The sequence below is a fragment of the Oncorhynchus mykiss genome, chromosome 32 (assembly GCF_013265735.2).
Source record: "Oncorhynchus mykiss isolate Arlee chromosome 32, USDA_OmykA_1.1, whole genome shotgun sequence".
NCBI classification, from domain to species: Eukaryota; Metazoa; Chordata; class Actinopteri; order Salmoniformes; family Salmonidae; genus Oncorhynchus; species Oncorhynchus mykiss.
This window is the reverse complement of record NC_050572.1, coordinates 37,929,988-37,951,225: the sequence shown is the minus strand read 5'-3', so window position 1 is coordinate 37,951,225 and position 21,238 is coordinate 37,929,988. Positions and strand designations below refer to the sequence as shown.

At 43.7% G+C, this 21,238-nt stretch overlaps 1 protein-coding gene across 1 annotated transcript in view; it reads right to left on the bottom strand.

The window, feature by feature from the left end:
- LOC110517265 (oxysterol-binding protein-related protein 10) overlaps positions 1 to 21,238 on the bottom strand; it is an 88,583-nt gene that overhangs the window by 37,299 nt on the left and 30,046 nt on the right. Inside the window, exons 6-7 of the mRNA XM_036971323.1 lie at positions 16,478 to 16,703; positions 12,202 to 12,332 (exon numbers count right to left, since the gene is read on the bottom strand). Of these exons, the coding sequence (XP_036827218.1) occupies positions 12,202 to 12,332; positions 16,478 to 16,703 (357 nt within the window). The remainder of the gene's footprint in view (positions 1 to 12,201; positions 12,333 to 16,477; positions 16,704 to 21,238) is intronic.

The following is a 21,238-nucleotide window of genomic DNA, read 5'->3' as shown; positions in this document are numbered from 1 at the left end:
TTGTGATACAGTGAAATAATCTGTCTGTAAACAATTGTTGAAAAAAATACTTGTGTCATGCACAAAGTAGATGTCCTAACCGACTTGCCAAAACTATAGTTTATTAACAAGAAATTTGTGGAGTGGTTGAAAAACGAGTTTTAATGACTCCAACCTAAGCGTCTGTAAACTTTCGACTTCAACTGTATATACTTTTTTTTTTAAATTTTTAAACAGTTTTTAAACAGTCACAATTTAAAATTAGATTGGCTTTTGGCCCAATATAATTGCCTTAAACATTTTACTCAGTTCTATTATCGATGTTTTACAAAGAAAAAGTACAGAGAATCCATCTTTCCTAAATGTTACCACCGAGCCACATTCAGCGATTACACCTTAGAGCCACATCAATCATTCTAAATTACAAGTCTGGTTTATAATACCTGCCGTAACCTCATGGTGGCATTTGTCCGTGTTGCAATTATTCTCAGCACGCATCAAGATCAAAAAGTCCCTATCCCTATCCCCCCCCCCCCCCCTGCATTCAACCCCATTGTGTAATCTGATAGAGATGATGTGCTGACATGGGGTGTTTAATTAATCTAGCCTCGCGTGTCACCTGATCCCGTGAGCTTACATTAAACGCTGCACGGATATGATAGCGCAACGGTAATCATGAGGCTGGAATTAATCTGTAATGACAAGAATTTATGACAAAGTAATGTTATCATTTCTACATTTGAGAGGGTTATTATGATCTAGCATGACAGCTAATATGTTAGAGGAGGCAATCTTATCAATAATCTCATTCTGAATGTAAATGATCATTAAACTGTGATGATGGAATAACAAGATGTCAAAATCAAAGTTCAATGCGACTCAAACGACAGAGCGATTTCTTTGACATTGTAACTCTACTGTTCTATTAGATATTCATTTTTCCTGACCAGGAAATAGCCCTCACTTTGTGCCCCCTCTTCCACCCTAATCTTGCACACACGCACGCATAACCCCCCCCCCCCCCCCCCTTCAAAACACACACACTAACCTGGCTATCTATCATTGATACAGTCTAGACACAATTCAGTCATACCATGTAGCATTTTAACCCAGCATTTATAAAGCATCCTCCTGGGATCTACTCAATTCTAATTCAACTCCTTACTCTGTGACCCACTTATTTGACAGCAGCACTGTTAACATTTTCAGAAGCCTTGAGTGCCTACACCCCTCTGAGCAACAGTCATGGCAATGGAATTTCACAACAGAGGCTAAATGCAATCGCATCATCATGAGTCTTGGTTTTCATGGCCATTTCATCTTTTCATTGTTAGTACCATGTGCAGGGAAATGCTTCTAAGCAGTAAATGTGATTACATACTGTAGCTTTGTAACCAAGCCAAATAATCTGCTCCTACCTTTGTATATTACATATAAATGTTCAATAAGTGCCTTTCATTTGCATCACGCAAACTGTATTTTTTGTCGTTTTTTAAATGCTCTAAGCACAGATATGCACAGCCATCATACCACAAAAGCTCAGCATTTAACACCATAGTACTCTCCAAACTTGTCATTAAACTCGAGACCCCACCCTGTGCAACTAGGTCCTGGACTTTCTGACGTGCCATCCCCAGGTGGTGAAGGTAGGAAACAACATCTCCACCCCGCTGATCCTCAACATCGGGGCCCCACAAGGGTGCGTTCTCAGCCCTCTCCTGTACTCCTTGTTCACCCATGACTGCGTGGCCATGCACGCCTCCAACTCAATCATCAAGTTTGCAGATGACACTACAGTGGTAGGCTTGATTACCAACAACGAAGAGACTGCCTACTTACCAACAACGAAGAGACTGCCTACAGGGAGGAGGTGAGGGCACTGAGACTGTTGTATCAGGAAAATAACCTCTCACTCAATGTCAACAAAACATAGGAGATGATCGAGGACTTCAGGAAACAGCAGAGCACCCCCCTATCCACATCGATGGGACAGTAGTGGAGAATGTGGAACGTTTAAGTTCCTCGGCGTACACATCACAGACAAACTGAAATGGTCCACCCAGACAGACAGCGTGTTGAAGGCGCAGCAGAGCCTCAGGAGATTTGGCTTGTCACCTAAAACACTCACAAACTTTTACAGATGCACAATCGAGAGAATCCTGTGGGGCTGCATCACCGCCTGGTACGGCAACTGCACCGCCCTCAACCGCAACGCTCTCCAGAGGGTAGTGCGGTCTGCACAACGCATCACCGGGGGCAAACTACCTGCCCTCCAGGACACCGACAGCACCCGATGTCACAGGAAGGTCAAAAAGATCATCAAGGACAACAACCACCCGACCCACTGCCTGTTCACCCCGCTATCATCCAGAAGGTGAGGTCAGTACAGTTGCATCAAAGCTGGGACCGAGAGACTGAAAAACAGCTTCTATCTCAAGGCCATCAGACTGTTAAACAGCCACCACTAACATAAAGGCGCTGCGGCCAACATAGACTCAAATCTCAGCACACTTTAATAAATGGATTAATGAAGGTATCACTAGTCACTTTAAATAACGGCACTTTAATAATGTTTACATATTCTACATTACTCATCTCATATGTACAGTATATACTCTATCCCATCTACCGCATCTAGCCATCGATCATCCTTATATTTATATGTACATATTTGTATTCATCTCTTTACATTTGTGTGTATAAGGTAGTTGTGAATTTTGTTAGATATTACTGCATTGTCGGAACTAGAAGCACTTGCATTTCGCTACACTCGCATTAACATCTGCTAACCATGTGTATGTGACCAATAAAATGTAATTTGATTTGAATCAACAGTAGGTGCATACTCAACTGCTGTACATACTAAAGTCAACTTATGAATACAGATATGCAGAGCAATTAAACATTTTAATTAGGCCTGAAGAACTGCACTAGACTTATGCGCACTGAAAATAGACCATCATCGTAAAGTAATACGAGCACATCTGATATGCAAATGATGTGCAGTAATGTGTGAAGATAGAAGTCAAACAAAACATGTACCATGACTGTCCTGTGAGGATCCAGATGGGTCGGATCAGCTTTGCAATGGATGACTTCGGCCAGACCCCCTCTCGCCCGCAGAGGGGAGAAGGGAGGGTTGACAGTTCACACCCTGTTGTAAATCAATGATTAGAACATTCAGCTATCTCCCTCTCCAAATTCACACAGGAATGTGCCTTTGTCTAAACAGACATTTTTCCGCTGAAACTCCAACTCGTTCTAAAGCAAATACTGGAACAATATTTCTAACATAGAACGTGGGGAACGGTCAGTGGCGATCTAAAGAATAATAATGTAATTTAGGGTTGTTAGGTCACTAGGGTAACAAAGGGTTCAATGGCGATCAAATCATAGCAGAGCTTCTAGAGAGCATCGGTTTAAGAGAAGCACATAAGCGCCAAAAATTTGAGAAAGAGGAATAAGAAGTCACCATGACTGGTCATGGAATTGCCCCCGGGCTTTGACTATAGACTCAGATACAAATGTTACAACGCACAAGGTAAACTACATCACAACATTCCAATCAAACTCCGATAAGTCGATCTGTTTTCACCATGAACACGAATGACATCAGACCATTGCTAACAATCACTCCACTTTGTGGGGAATATGACCACAACTCAGAGGTTTGGCAATACCTCAAAACAATCCTTGACGACTGCTTAACCTGTGATGCGCTAATTGATTCGGGCTCGACAATATCGCTCATCTCTCAAACGTTATTCAATGATCTCAAAAGAGCTGGGAATCCAGCTAAACGTTGGTTAAAAACGTAACGATGCGACACTAAAATTTGTGGTTTCACTCAGACTACCCTGCCTCTCACAACACGATTCATGCAGAAACTACACTTCCAAGATGTATCGCTTGTTCACCCCGTGTATGTTACCAACCTCGACATTGAACACCTGCTACTCAGAGCAGACTTGATGGATTGTTTAGTCCCACTGATGGATTGGAAAAACAACCAATTGTGGTCACAGGTACCAGTGTCGTCTCCACTGACCACACTGTATTCTCCTGTTGGCTGCAACAGTCAAGGAGTATCTGTATCTGTCGACAGGACCCCTTGGGAAACAAACGTCTCGACACCTCTTGATGCAGAATCTGACTCAAGCTGATTTTACAATATCTCATCACATTCGCTCTAGGCGACCAATTTTGATAGCCTTTAGCCGCACCCTCATCCTACTCCTCCTCTGTTCCTCGGGTGATGTGGAGGTAAACCCAGGCCTGCATGTCCCCAGGCACCCTCATTTGTTGACTTCTGTGATCGAAAAAGCCTTTGTTTCATGCATGTCAACATCAGAAGCCTCCTCCCTAAGTTTGTATTATTCACTGCTTTAGCACACTGCCAACCTTGATGTCCTTGCCATGTCTGAATCCTGGCTTAGGAAGGCCACCAAAAATTCTGAGATTTCCATACCCAACTATAACACTTTCCATCAAAATAGAACTACCAAAGGGGGAGGAGTTGTGATCTACTGCAGAGAAAGCCTGCAAAGTTCTGTCATACTTTCCAGGTCTATGCCCAAACAGTTCGAACTTCTAATTTTAAAAATGAATCTCTCCAGAAATAAGTCTCTCACTGTAGCCGCCTGCTACCGACTCCCCTCAGCTCCCAGCTGTGCCCTGGACACCATCTGTGAATTGATCGCCCCCCATCTAGCTTCAGAGTTTGTTCTGTTAGGTGACCTAAACTGGGATATGCTTAACACCCCGGCAGTCCTACAATCTAAGCCAGATGCCCTCAATATCACACAAATCATCGAGGAACCCAACAGGTACAACCCTAAATCCGTAAACATGGGCACCCTAATTGACATTATCCTGACCAACTTGCCCTCCAAATACACCTCCGCTGTCTTCAATCAGGATCTCAGCGATCACTGCCTCCTTGCCTGTATCCGCTACGGGTCTGCGGTCAAACGACCACCCCTCATTACTGTCAAACGCTCCCTAAAACACTTCTGCTAGCAGGCCTTTCTAATCGACCTGGCCCGGGTATCCTGGAAGGATATTGACCTCATCCCATCAGTTGAGGATGCCTGGTCATTCTTTAAAAGTAACTTCCTCAACATCTTAGACAAGCATGCTCCGTTCAAAAAATGCAGAACTAAGAACAGATATAGCCCTTGGGTCACTCCAGACCTGACTGCCCTCGACCAGCACAAAAACATCCTGTGGCGGACTGCAATAGCATCGAATAGTCCCCGCGATATGCAACTGTTCAGGGAAGCCAGGAACCAATACACGCAGTCAGTCAGGAAAGCAAAGGCCGGCTTTTTCAAGCAGAAATTTGCATCTTGTAGCTCTAACTCCAAAACGTTCTGGGACACTAAAGTCCATGGATAACAAGAGCACCTCCTCTCAGCTGCCCACTGCACTGAGGCTAGGTAACACGGTCACTACCAATAAATCTGTGATAATCGAAAACTTCAACAAGCATTTCTCAACGGCTGGCCATGCCTTCCTCCTGGCTATTCCAACCTCGGCCAACAGCTCCGCCCCCCCCGCAGCTACTCGCCCACACCTCCCCAGCTTCTCCTTTACCCAAATCCAGATAGCAGATGTTCTGAAAGAGCTGCAAAACCTGGACCCATAATAATCAGCTGGGCTTGACAATCTGGACCCTCTATTTCTGAAACTGTCCGCCGCCATTGTCGCAACCCTTATTACCAGCCTGTTCAACCTCTCCTTCGTATCATCTGAGATCATTCGTATCATCGGAGATCCCCAAGGATTGGAAAACTGCCACGGTCATCCCCCTCTTCAAAGGGGGAGACAGTTTGGGTCCAGGGTATTACAGACCTATATCCATCCTGCCCTGCCTATCTAAGGTCTTCGAAAGCCAAGTCAACAAACAGATCACTGACCATCTCGAATCCCACCGTACCTTCTCCGCTGTGCAATCCGGTTTCCGAGCCGGCCACGGGTGCACCTCAGCCACGCTCAAGGTACTAAACGATATCATAACCGCCATCGATAAAAAACAGTACTGTGCAGCAGTCTTCATCGACCTGGCCAAGGCTTTCGACTCTGTCAATCACCATATTCTTATCGGCAGACTCAGTAGCCTCTGTTTTTCTAATGACTGCCTTGCCTGGTTCACCAACTACTTTGCAGACAGAGTTCAGTGTGTCAAATCGGAGGGCATGTTGTCCGGTCCTCTGGCAGTCTCTATGGGGGTGCCACAGGGTTAAATTCTCGGGCTGACTCTTTTCTCTGTATATATCAATGATGTTGCTCTTGCTGCAGGCGATTCCCTGATACACCTCTACGCAGACGACACCATTCTGTATACTTCTGGCACTTCCTTGGACACTGTGCTATCTAACCTCCAAACACGCTTCAATGCCATACAACACTCCTTCCGTGGCCTCCAACTGCTCTTAAACACTAGTAAAACCAAATGCATACTTTTCAACCGTTCGCTGCCTGCACCCGCATGCCCGACCTAGCATCACCACCCTGGATGGTTCTGACCTAGAATATGTGGACATTTATAAGTACCTAGGTGTCTGGCTAGACTGCAAACTCTCCTTCCAGACTCATATCAAACATCTACAATGCGGCCTCCCGAGTGGCGCAGTGGTTAAGAGCGCAGTACTGCAGCGCCAGCTGTGCCACCAGAGATTCTGGGTTCGCGTCCAGGCTCTGTCGTAACCGGCTGCGACCACGGACCGTGGGGCGACGCACAATTGGCCCAGCGTCGTCCGGGTTAGGGAGGGCTTGGCCGGTAAGGATATCCTTGACTCATCGCGCACCAGCGACTCCTGTGGTGGGCCGGGTGCAGTGCACGCTAACCAAGGTTGCCAGGTGCATGGTGTTTCCTCCGACACATTGGTGCGGCTGGCTTCCGGGTTGGATGCGCACTGTATTAAGAAGCAGTGCGGCTTGGTTGGGTTGTGTATCGGAGGACGCATGACTTTCAACCTTCGTCTCTCCCGAGCCCGTACGGGAGTTGTAGCGATGAGACAAGATAGTAGCTACTAAACAATTGGATACCATGAAATTGGGGAGAAAAAGGGGTCTCCAATTTCTTTGCCCATGGGAGAAATATATTTTGCCCCCCCAGTTCCTTTTCCAAAAACTTCATCTAAAATTGTTGAATGGGTTTCCTGATAGATATAGATATTATATTCCTTCTCTTTTAGCCAGGTAAATACTGATCGTCATTTCTTATTATCTGCTAGGCCATTACAATTGTAACTGGCTATACTTATTTCACCACTTACCATAATGAGACAACTTTCAATTCTATTTATCAAAATATATGTTTGTAAACGTACCATTAAAAAGTAACATGACATGATATGATAACATGATGATTGAGTGTCTATATAGCTGTACCATTGCTACTAAGTAAACCAATTGGTCCCCACCATTCCACCCGCTAAAAGCCCTCCTCATCCCGAGCTGGGCCGCCATCCCAATGCCCGGAAGACCACCTCCGACCCCCCGCATCCCATAGCCCTTAACAGACTGGGATCCATCCTTTGAAAAGAGCACACAGTGCCATTTACCGAATTGAAGTAGATCAACTGTCAAATGCATTTCCATCGCAACACACACAAAAAAAAAAATCTCCAATCCAAAATCAAATCTAGAGTCGGCTTTCTATTTCGCAACAAAGCACTCACGCCGCAAAACTTACCCTAGTAAAATGGACTATCCTACCGATCCTCGACTTCGGCGACGTCATCTACAAAATAGCTTCCAATACTTTACTCAGCAAACTGGATGCAGTTTATCACAGTGCCATCCGTTTTGTTACTAAAAGCACCTTATACCACCCACCACTGCGACCTGTACGCTCTAGTCGGCTGGCCCTCGCTACATGTTCGTCGCCAGACCATCTGGCTCCAGGTCATCTACAAGTCCATGCTAGGTAAAGCTCCGCCTTATCTCAGTTCACTGGTCACGTTGGCAACACCCACCCGTAGCACGCGCTCCAGCAGGTGTATCTCACTGATCATCCCTAAAGCCAAAACCTCATTTGGCCGCCTTTCCTTCCAGTTCTCTGCTGCCTGCGACTGGAACGAATTGCAAAAATCAATAAAGTTGGAGACTTATCTCCCTCACCAAATTTAAACATCTGCTATCTGAGCAGCTAACCGACCCCTGCAGCTGTACATAGTCCATCGGTACATAGCCCACCCAATTTACCTACCTCATCCCCATACTGTTTTTATTTTATTTACTTTTCTGCTCTTTCGCACACCAGTATCTCTACCTGCACATGTTCATCTGATAATTTATCACTCCAGTGTTAATCTAATTAATTATTCACTCCTATGGCCTATTTATTGCCTACCTCCTCATGCATTTTGCACACAATGTATATAGATTTTTTTTTCTACTATGTTATTGACTTGTTTATTGTTTACTCCATGTGTAAATCTGTGTTGTTGTCTGTTCACACTGCTATGCTTTATCTTGGCCAGGTCGCAGTTGCAAATGAGAACTTGTTCTCAACTAGCCTACCTGGTTAAATAAAAGGTGAAATATAAAATAAATAAATTAAAAATTAAAATCAGAAAACCTGTTAGACTAATGTTTTCATGATTTCGAGCCAGCAGTCTCCATGAGTGAGCAACTTCACTCCTCCTTGGAGTCATACGATACTATGGATAAGATTAACTTCTCTTGTTCTTCAGACACTTCCGCAAGCACCGCGACCGTCTCAGGAATCAAAGCATCAATGTTCAGAGTGGACTCTGCTTCCGATGATACATTTTTCACTTTGAGGGGGACTGAAACCCCTTACAGCGCAAATAACGGAGTCAGTCGTAACACTGACCCTGTGATTCCAACTGGTGAAACACTGTGCGATATCGCCGAAAGATATCCTTGTCCAAGTTAGCAGGTACTAGAACAATTGCCACACGCAGACGCTGTGGTGAATGGTAGGCCACAACAGCCACTGAGCGTTTTGGAGCGCAACACTAGGAGATTTGGTTGAAAGGTTAAAGCCAATCTACTAACAACATGGCGGATGACAACTCAAACAAAGGGTCCAACCTTTTTGTTTGTACCTCGAAAATTCCAGAAAATGATGTCATGGCTTTAGAAGCTTCTGATAGGCTAATTTACATCATTTGAGTCAATTGGAGGTGTACATGTGGATGTATTTCAAGGCCTACCTTCAAACCCAGTGCCTCTTTGCTTGACATCATGGGACAATCATAAGAAATCAGCCAAGACCTCAGAAAAAAAATTGTAGACCTCCACAAGTCTGGTTCATCCTTGGGAGCAATTTCCAAACGCCTGAAGGTACCACATTCATCTGTACAAACAATAGTACGCAAGTACAAACACCATGGGATCGCGCCGCCATCATACCGCTCAGGAAGGAGATGCGTTCTGTCTCCTAGAGATGAACGTACTTTGGTGCGAAAAGAGCAAATCAATTGTGAAGATGTTGGAGGAAACAGGTACAAAATTATCTATATCCACAGTAAAAATGAGTCCTATATCAACATAACCTGAAAGGCCGCTCAGCAAGGAAGAAGCCACTGCTCCAAAACCGCAATAAAAAAGCCAAACTACGGTTTGCAACTGCACATGGGGACAAAGATCGTACTTTTTGGAGAACTGTCCTCTGGTCTGATTAAACAAAAATAGAACCGTTTGGCCATAATGACCATCATTATGTTTGGAGGAAAAAGGGGGAGGCTTGCAAGCCGAAGAACACCTTCCCAACCGTGAAGCATGGGGATGGCAGCATCATGTTGTGGAGGTGCTTTGCTGCAGGAGGGACTGGTGCACTTCACAAAATAGATGGCATCATGAGGTAGGAAAATTATGTGGATATATTGAAGCAACATCTCAAGACATCAGTCAGAAAGTTAAAGCTTGGTCGCAAATGGGTCTTCCAAATGGACAAGGACCCCAAGCATACTTCCAAAGTTGTGGCAAAATGACTTAAGGACAACAAAGTCAAGGTATTGGAGTGGGCATCACAAAGCTCTGACCTCAATCCAAAAGACAATTTGTGGGAACTGAAAAAGCGTGTGGGAGCAAGGAGGCCTACGAACCTGACTCAGTTACACCAGCTCTGTCAGGAGGAATGGGCCAAAATTCACCCAAATTATTGTGGGAAGCTTGTGGAAGGCTACCTGAAACATTTGACCCAAGTTAAACAATTTAAAGGCAATTATACCAAATACTAAATGAGTGTATGTAAACTTCTAACCCATTGGGAATATGATGAAAGAACTAAAAGCTGAAATAAATCAATTTTACATTCTTAAAGTGAAGTGGTGATCCTAACTGACCTAAGACAGGGAATGTTTACTAGGATTAAATGTCAGGAATTGTGAAAAACTGTGATTAAATGTATTTGGCTAAGGTGTATGTATGTATGTATGTATGTATGTATGTATGTATGTAAACTTCCGACAACTGTACATTAATCACCAGTTTCTCCCCAGAGGTTCAGAGGTCATCCCTGTAGTGTAGACTGTCCGAAGCTAGTGCCTTACAGCTGTAGACTTATCATACCACACCCCCTCTCGCCCACAGAGGGGGGGGGGGGGGGGGGGGGGGTTGACAGTTCACACCCTGTTGTAAATCAATGATTAGAACATTCAGCTATCTCCCTCTCCAAATTCACACAGGAATGTGCCTTGGTCGACACAGACATTTTCCTGCTGAAACTATAACATGTTCTAAAGCAAATGCTGGAACAATATTTCTAACATTGAACGGGCAATGGTCAGAGGTGATCTAAAGAATGTATTTTTTTTGTGTTGATGTCATTAAAAATGTTATAAAGGAAATACTGTAACTTTTAAAATATACACAATAGAATAAAATACACAATATCCTCTACATTATGTATGAAATATGAACAATGATGAAAGTGTTTTTGTTAAGAGAGGGATGTGATCTTAGAAACTATAAGAGGAAATTGTTTCTATAACTTTGTACAAGTGAGTAGTCACCGCCCCCTTGAGTGAGGTCAGAGTGTGTCAGCCTCATGAACTGCCCCTTCTGAAGGAACTGTATAAAACAATGGGTTAAGAATTAACATATCAGACTAGAAAGGTGTTGAGCTGCAGCTCACATCCAAAGTGGTTTGAACTCTGAAATCAACGAGGTAGAGACGATAGTCACCTCTCGGACAATCACTGGTACGGCTGATTAGCTGTCCTAAGTATCTAGAAAAGTGAACTTAAATGGGACCATTCTACTATTCTTCTCAAATCACCGTAGTACGCTACTCTCATCCCCCAATGGGAACCATCGACACGGCTGGCTAGCCTATCTTCAAAGAGGCAGCTTCAAGAGCGAATGGAAATCAACTCTGTAGTTCTGTTCAGAACTACACCACAAACCAAGACATTTATACGTAAATACATTCATGATTTCTTACTCCAAACGGGTGGTGGTTCGTGTGCAAAGTATATGATTACTGTGAGAGTAGTTTCTAAATGTATCAAAGTATTATGTCTCTGTCCCTCTCTCTCGCCCTTCCCATCTTTTTTGTAACAAGTCGCCATATTGTGTCAGTGCGCTAGGGACCTGATTTAATGTATTAAGTGTGTATGTTTATCCTGTGTTACCTTTTAGTTAGCTAGCAAATAAATAATTAAACCAATTTATGTAGTACGGAATCATAAGGCTGTTTTTTTTTACAGATGCAGGTTACAGCTGTTCAGAATGATGATATGATACAAGATTATGATTAATCCGTTGACTGTTTATGGATGTGATAGGTAAAGACGTTTAGAGTTTAATTCGGGAGATGGTAACTTTTTAAAGAACCGCTCTCGTGGTGCCCCAATTCCTAATAAGTTAATTGTTAGGTGATTAATTTAATTTAATTTAACAGTCATCAGATTAATGAAATTAAAGTCACAACACTTCTTTAAACATTCATTATGTCTCTAGTTGTCTCTGGGACCCACTACACAGCAGATCCTCTGAGACTATCTCCACTCCTTGCTCTGACGCAGGACATGACTAAGGTAAGGTGGGGACATATAATTTTTCAAAGATGCTGTTCAAAAGCACCACATGACGAAAACATGTGTACAGAGATGCACAGGGACATCCTAATAGGTGAGTTTACTGCACATGGAGAGTAATTATGATTTACACAGAGCGAGAGAGAGAGATAATGAGACCGAGAGATAATGAGAGAGAAAGCGAAAAAAGGAATTATCCCCTTACCTCAGCACCATGGGCAGGGCTTTTTTTCCTGAGGGCTGGGGAGGGCTCGGCAGAACGTAGAGGGGTTGGGCCGCCGTTCTTCAGGTGCTCCCCCGAGGGCAACTTTGGTACACTCCACACAGGAACACCATCTGCAAAGGGAGCATATGAGAGGGTCAGAACTAACTGATTTCTAACCACGTTTAGGGGGGTACACTGACAGCTGGGATCTATGAGCAATTGGCCAGATCTCAAGCTTCATTGATTTGTATTGACTGATATTGATTGCTCTGCTATGAGGTTGTTGTTGCAGAGAAGGAATTCAGGAAGGAGATGGTAGTGAGGTTGGGGGGAGCTCGTGACCTATCCACATAATTCTCTATTTCTTTTCTCAATCAGATAAGCTTTTCCTTTTTAGCACAAAACAGAGATAAATATCAGATTGGCTCACCTGGATCACCCACACAGAGACAACAGGAAATTAAATTTGAGTGCATGTCTGACGATGGACTTGCGGTGCTGACATACAGAATCTATGACTCAAAAGGCCGTATGGTTCGGAGCTCAAAATGAGAAACAAAAATGTACTGAAAGAGCCTGCAGGACTGGTGAGCAATCCTTGTCCTGAGGGTCACCAGCCTGGTTGTTTTGTTGCTACTATTTTGTGAGAATTTTTGCTTGTTCTTGGAGGTTGATTAATAGTTTTCTGTTGTAGCAGTGTTAATCTGAAGGCCGTGTCTTTTCATTTGACAAGGTGTTTTGTGTCTTTCCATAAAAAAGGCCTAATTGAAAACAACACAATTTACAGGACTGCAGCAAGGAGGCTATAGAATATGGGAAGGAATGAACAATTGAAGAGAGAGTAGAATAATCCCATTCTTCCACTCAGGGACGAGAGAGTGCAGTTTGCAAAATCATAGGACGAAGCAAAGTGGAACAATGCATTCTGACGGTGGTCATTCGTAAAATGTGTTTGATATGAAATAGACCTGCATACTGTGTGAATACATTTAGGAGATTAACAAGTTACATCTTTGTGTTGCGTTTGTGCCTATGATTTGGAGGTGAAACAACGTGTGATTTTTTGGGGGGTTTTAACACAATTCCTGACTTCCCAGAAATCAAGGACTAGAAATGGACCGGATGAGGTAATTGTAACCCGTGTATTGTTCCACTTCCACCTGTGTGTCATTCAGTGGCCACCTTCACACTACGTGTGTATTGCTAAATCTTCGGAACATGATCCATCAGCGACATGGGACCGTTTCAGTTGTTTAACACTTTTGATGAGCACAAATAACTGACCAAATGAAAGACCGTGCAATCAAGACACTGCAAATAGTGTCTCGAGATGCTTAAGCTCTGCAGGGCCCACCTTGACATATGATTCAGGTCTATAAATAGTGTACACCCACACAAAGCTCAGCTACTTGTCTAGTATGCAGCCTACCTAACGCAAGTCTGTGCGATCAAAACCCTGCCAGTAGAGTGCTGCTAAGGAACCTGTTTCCAAATTCCATTCCAGTTCAAATTGGGTTAACGCTAATGCACCCGCATCGCTCTACCCTCTCGTATCCATTATTGAGGGACCAGTTGTGCTGAGTCGACTGGCGAGGTGCCCAGGGTCTTTCTACCTGACAGAGTGCTTTGATACTGCCTTCCAGGCAGGCTTCTGTTGATTTGACAGGCAGAGCCCTCAGTAGTGTGGGCAGGCAAACCATGCTGTAGCTGATGGTATCCTCCATTTAAAAAATACATGCACATAGGGGATAGTACTGTATAAGAAGTGGCAGCACTGCTGAGGTCCAGCATTTTGCATTGCTGAGGTCCCTGGTTTGTTGCATTTTCTCTACGTAATGTATTGTAGTATTAGTTAAGGGAACAAAAATAAGAGGAGACAGAAGTAATGAAATATCTTTGTACAAACATAAAACATTAAATATGTTCTTGATGTGATGAAATTTGGGCTGTCATTCTATAAGCAGTTATGCAAATGTTATTCAGGATGACCATGATAGAGAGATAGGGATTGTAGGGAGAAAAATAAATACATAAAAAAAAATTCACTGCAGCTGTCCATTCTTATGGGGGGGAAGAAAAACATACATTTCTTGGGTCAGGAATTAATCAGTTTGTCCTCCCTGATGTGGCAGTCAATGAATAGCTGTGAGCTTAGCGATGAGAGTCCCACAATGAAGATGTTGCACGACCAGAAACGGAAGCAGCACCTAAAACAGTGCGTTTCATTGAAAACAGGCATGCATGTGAAATGGGTTGTGTTGCAAGCCAAGGGTATTGTGTGGAAAACATTCATGCACTACACGTTTACAATGGCCTTCCATTACAGGGCTTTGACCTCAATGCTCCTCATTTGCGCTGTTTTACCCACCCAACTCTATGCCAATTTCCCTCCTCCCCACCTCCCATACAAGTCAAACGCATTCAGCGCTCTAATTCATTTCAGGACTCAGTGTGACATGCCATTCTAATAGACATGGCACATTTGCTAGTTCTTTCACGGTGGGGATAAACTCTTGGCCAGGCAATTCATTCCTTTATGGATTGTGATCTCCAAAAAGGAAACGCTCCACATTAGGCATTTCAAATAAGCCGCCAGCAAGCTGTTTAGAAGTGGGTGCACGAGGACAAAGAGAGCAATGAGCAGCCAGATCCTCCATGACATCACTGAGTAGGCAGCCCAATAGAAAGTACAGGGTTTGTGGGAGTTCCACAAAGACCCTAAAAGCTCCAGGCATACAGTACTCACAGGGCCAAACGGATTCAAAGGGGGTGGTCCATTGCGTTCGAGCCCTGAGGGACCGTGCCAGCCAATTCGTGGTCCGATCTCATGCTTGGCGCTTTTCGGGCGCCATGCAACAACGTGACCCTGCCCATGCAGTGGGTGTGGCAAGGGTTGGCTCAGGACAGTGTGGAATGGATTTTGACCCCCGCCCCCCCGCCCAACACTCCAGTGCGCCACAGTCCTAATCTGGAACACATCCATGCCAGTGCCACCTTCATCCCGGTTACCCTTAAACCCAACACCCAAAACAACCCTTCTAGGGCGTGGGGTGTACATGCCGGAGCCGGGGTACAGCAGGTCCCCCACAAGACGACGCATTGTGAGCCAGGCAGCGGAAAGAAACTGGTTTGTACTTGCGGCCTGGCGGTCCCACTCCACACCACCCCCTGTCTGACGTACAGGGCAGGGTGACTGTTAGGACATAAATAAGGAGAACACCAGAGGAGAAGACATAAGGAGACAGAGAAACAACCTCCATCCCAACCCTCATTCCCACCCAAATCATTACATCTACTTGCACCAGAGGGAGGTTGGTTGTCCATAACTACTGCTCTGGGGTCAGCTTCAGCCACAACCTTATGCCAAATATAACCATGTATTTGAAAGATTGGGAAAAGCTGGAAGGTTTTCTTGAAGAAAAAGGGGCGAATTCTAACTTCCACTGAAGTCAACTTTTCAGTTAGTTACTTCCACCGACATCAAAGCATCTCCGAGTGAAATTGAGACTTAAGTGGAAGTTAGGATTTACCCCTTAGTGCTGATCCAGGGAATTGAATGATCAATATGGGTGGAGAAAGCGGAGTCTATAGCAGGACAGTAATTGAGGAGTACTTTCCACCTTCACCCATCCAAGCAAGTCCTTTTATTGTACATTCCAACACCCATCAACCCACCTCTATGCCCAAGAGGGGCCATAGACATACATGGAAGCACCCTAAGGCTGCAAGAGTTTTGCTTTGAAAGATCTTTATTGGATCCATGTTCTGGCACAGAGAGGGTTAACATGGCAGATAAACTGAGTTGTAGGCACCTTTGTGTATTTGGCATAGATGAACTTCAGTGAAAACTTTCAAGTGCATAGTTGTATTGTAGTAGGCTCTTTCATACACACATTCAAACATGACATGCACTGACTAAGGGACACAGATAAATTATTTTGTTAACCTGTTGTAAACCATATTGATCATAAATACACACATAATTATTAGTTTGAGAAGGAATAACACCAATGCCATTCATCAAGACACAACAAAACAATTAAGGAAATACATACAACATCCATAAAACAAGAACCAAAACTACAAACTATGAAAAAACAACACGGATGCAACATTCAACAACATTTATGACAGACACTCAAGTTCAAGGCTCCGGTTAGATAAGGGCAAGGGCCACAATCCACCTCCATGATCATGTGGCCCTTGCTGCTGCTGTCGGGGTCTGGAAGAGGGGACGGGGCCAACGCCAGGAGGGGGATGCCCGTGGCACACTCACCGGAGGGGGGACCGCGGGTGTGGTTGGGCTGGGAGGCCTGGGGCTGGCTGTGGGTTTGGGTCTGTTGCAGGATGTTCAGGCACTCTCCCAGGCAGCTCAGGGTGGCGGCCGACGTGGCTTTGAGGAGCAGTAGGTCCTGGTCCAGGCAGGAAAGAGGTCCTCGCGTGGGGAGGGACTCGATGGACTGGACCAGGTTCTTCTGTTGGCCCTCTGCTTGGCTCACCGCCTGAGGGAGGACAGGACAGAGTTAAAAGGGTTTGTGTCCATTTCAAATCATAGTGGAGGGTGTTGGAGAAAATAGTGAACTTTTAAATAGATTGAAATCATGTGTTTGACTTGAAGAGCATACTCATTTACACCAACAGTGATCTTCTGATAATGAACTAATAAAAACACCTTTTCAGAGTAAGTTTGACATTTATATACAACACATTGACACATTCATGTACCTCCTCAACTTTAGCTCGCCCCCTTCTCAACCTTAGCTGCCAACTTTATCAGTGACTAAACGTTGAAGGGGTCATATCTGACCGATGAATAGAGGACTATGTGAAATACGTGTTCTGCAGCTCTTCTCTCTCCCCATGTTATGTTCTAGTTTCTGTGGGAACGGCTGCAGCTGCTCCCTCAGCAACAGATGCACTGACCTCACCGCGACCCTGAGAATGCCAGGGCAGCAAACACAACAAACTTTACCTTGGGAAATCTCTACGAGTCAGCCTAGTGTGTTTCTATTAATATTGCTACATGCTCGGGAAATGCTTGCCAGAATATGCCGGATGTTGCTAAATAACCAGCTTCTGAATGAAGCCTAGGTAAGTTGAAAATGAGGTAAAACTTCATATTTGGCTAACTATTCCTTTTAATATGAATCATTCCTTATGAATTGAATAAAATCAAAATCAGTTTTGACTCACTACTGAGGAAATCAAAAAAAGGTATTGTGGTTTCCCCCATGAGTCATAGATTCATGGGGATCCCTGTATGGGGAGGCTGAAAAGGACATGAAAAGCCTGTAAACCATAGTGAAGGTTCTAGCTAGTGGCTACTTTATGGGTATTTATTTTATCCTGCAATTGGTCACTATTACTCCTGACCACATGCATCTATTTATATTGCTACTGGTCACCATTACTGCTGTTTACATGTGCCTTCAGAAAGTATTCACACCCTTTGTCTTTTTCCACATTTTGTTGTTACAGCCTGAATTCAAAATGGATTCCACTTATTTTCTCTCTCTCTCCCCCATCTATTCTACACACAATACCCCATAATGACAAAGTGAAAACCTGTTTTTAGAAATGTTTTCAAATGTATTGAAAATGAAATATGGAAATACGGAGAATCATTTTTTAATGCTCTAATTACGTTGGTAACCAGTTTATAATCGCAATAAGGCACCTCAGGGGTTTGTGGTACATGGCCAGTATACAATGGTTAAGAGCTGTCTCACTGTAAATTTGGTATCGGCACTGACCTGTATATATCTTCCCATCTTATTCCCCTTTTTTTTATAGTTATACTATTGTGATATTGATTACTGAACTGTTGTGTAGAGCATGCAAGGTAAGCATTTCACTGTACTTGAGCATGTGACAACACTTGAACTAATGAATCTGGGTTGTTTATCATGCTTTAAATATTTCAGTGAATTAATATTGTATAGCTTCCCAAACACACAGCAGCCCCCTCTTCAATGGCACATCTGTTTTTTTCGCTGACTGACAGATTCAGTAAGAGCCATTACAGCCAGGGTTATATTGTGGTACTTCCACTGATACGGAATAAGTAGCTAATCCAACTACAATACAAACAGAACAAATGTGATGTTATTGATAGGACTAGCCTCTGGTAGATATTTTTTACAAACACTGAAATTAATCAGTGACAAAATGCTTTTATATGGGGACTGCACTGCAATTCTACGTTCTCCTTCAAAAACACAAACGACTGACCCGCAGCAGGTCAGCATATGTGAGTTAAGTAGCTGCAGGTCAGTGGATCAGTTGTAAAACAACTCAAATCCATCCCACCACTCAGACAGAGGCCCTGTGTCCTAAAATGAGGAGTGAGCCCTTATTTTCACTAGGATTAGCATGGGTTTAGTGTATAGAGGCCAATGGTGTATATAAACCCCAGACTGCTGATGCTCTGTATGGACATTGAGAGGCTTTGAAGCCACTGGTCGGCCATATTGGCACTCCCCAGTAGGAGCAGTCCTCCATAGGAATGAATGGAATTCTACTGTATTTCAATGAAATGTCTCAAGGACAAAATTACATGTATTTAAGTACAGTTTACATACACTTAGGTTGGAGTCATTAAAACTAGATTTTCAACCACTCCACAAATTACTTGTTAACAAACTATTGTTTTGGCAAGTCGGTTAAGACATCTACTTTGTGCATGACACAAGTAAGTTTTCCAACAATTGTTGACAGATTATTTCACTGTATCACAATTCCAGTGGGTCTGAAGTTTACCTACACTAAGTTGACTGTGCCTTTAAACAGCTTGGAACATTCCAGAAAATGATGTCATGGCTTTAGAAGCTTCTGATAGGCTAATTGACATCATTAGAATCAATTGGAGGTGTACCTGGGGATGTATTTCAAGGCCTACCTTCAAACTCAGTGCCTCTTTGCTTGACATCATGGGACAATCAAAATAAATCAGCCAAGACCTCACAAAAAAATTGGAGACCTCCACAAGTCTGGTTCACCCATGGGAGCAATTTCCAAATGCCTGAAGGTACCACGTTCATCTGTACAAACAATAGTACACGAGTACAAACACCATGGGACCACGCAGTCGTCATACCGCTCAGGGAGGAGACGTGTTCTGTCACCAAGAGATTAATGTACTTTGGTGTGCAAAGTGCAAATCAATCCCAGTACAACAGCAAAGGACCTTGTGAAGATGCTGGAGGAAACAGGTACAAAAGTAACTATATCCACAGTAAAACGAGTCCTATATCGACATTACCTGAAAGGCCACTCGGTAAGGAAAACGCCACTGCTCCAAAACCGGCATAAAAAGCCACACTACGGTTTGCAACTGCACATGGGGACTAAGATCATACTTTTTGGAGAAATGTCCACTGGTCTGATGAAACAAAAATAGAAATGTTTGGCCATAATGACCATCGTTATGTTTGGAGGAAAAAGGGGGAAGCTTGCAAGCTAAAGAACACCTTCCCAACCGTGAAGCACGGGGGTGGCAGCATCATGTTGTGGGGGTGCTTTGTTGCAGGAGGGACTGGTGCATTTCACAAAATAGATGGCATCATGAGGTAGGAAAATTATGTGGATATATTGAAGCAACATCTCAAGCGATAAGTCAGAAATTTAAAGCTTGGTCAAAAATGGATCTTTCAAATGGACAATGACCCCAAGCATACTTCCAAAGTTGTGGCAAAATGGCTTAAGGACAACATATTCAAGGTATTGGAGTGGCCATCACAAAGCCCTGACCTCAATCCTATAGAATATTTGTGGGCAGAACTGAAAAAGCATGTGCGAGCAAAGAGGCCTACAAACCTGAATAAGTTACACCAGCTCTGTCAGGAGGAATGGGCCAAAATTCACCCAACTTATTGTGGGAAGCTTATGGAAGGCTACCTGAAACATTTGACCCAAGTTAAACAATTTAAAGGCAATGCTGCCAAATACTATTTGAGTGTATGTAAACTTCTGACCCAATGAGAATGTGATGAAAGAAATAAAAGCTGAAATCAATCACTCTCTACTATTATTCTGTCATTTCACATTCTTAAAATAAAAGTGGTGATCCTAATTGACCTAAGACAGGAAATTTTTACTATGATTACATGTCAGGAATTGTGAAAAACTGAGTTTAAACGTATTTGGCTAAGGTGTATGTAAAATTTCCGACTTCAACTGTACTTTCTTGTTGTAGTGGGGACAATAACATTAGTCGTCTCTAAATTACAACAAGGAAAATGTTAGTTGTTTTTTTATTTAGCTCACATAATATAATGTAAAAGTATACATCCAGAGAGAGAGAGAGAAACAGAAAGAGGGAATCGTAAGAGAGAGAAAGGGGTAGGAGAAAGAGATACAAAGGACTACAAAGAACCAGGAGCCCAGGGCCATATAGCATAACAGTATTTCCTACAGAGCCAATACAGTATGCTGCAGTAAACTCAAAAAAAATAAAGCCATCTCATGTGGCAGACATGAGACTTCACACTCACGGTTGATTCAACATGACCTTGACATAGACAGAGCGAGAACGAGAGACAGACAGCCCATCAGTAAGAGAGAGCCTGACTGAATTAGGCCAGTCTCCCTCAGTCAGGGACCAGGCCTCTTACTGAGGCCTACAGCCACAGATACAACAAAGACTGTGTCCACCAGGGGTGGCCTCTACACTACAAACCTCTGCAACAACATCCTTCCAAATGGTGACTCACAATGACAATTCCCAGCGAGTTGCATACAGGAGTATGCACTTTGTATACACAGCTCATCTCCTTGTCTTAAGACCCCAGAGCAAGGAAATAGAGGGTCCACAGAGAGTGGACCAACTAAAATAGCCCGGTACAAAACAACCACCAGTGTGGAGGTAGAAGCTGCGCAGAGACTGCAACTGCCTCCCTTCGTTTCTGACTTGGAGAGACGATGGGTCTAGAAATAAGCTGACCCGAACCATTGAGCCATGGCTGCCTAAATGCCCAGTGGTGCTGCTCTACTCAGGGGGAGTCCAGGCGTCTGATGGGTTCACGTCAGCCAGTCGTGA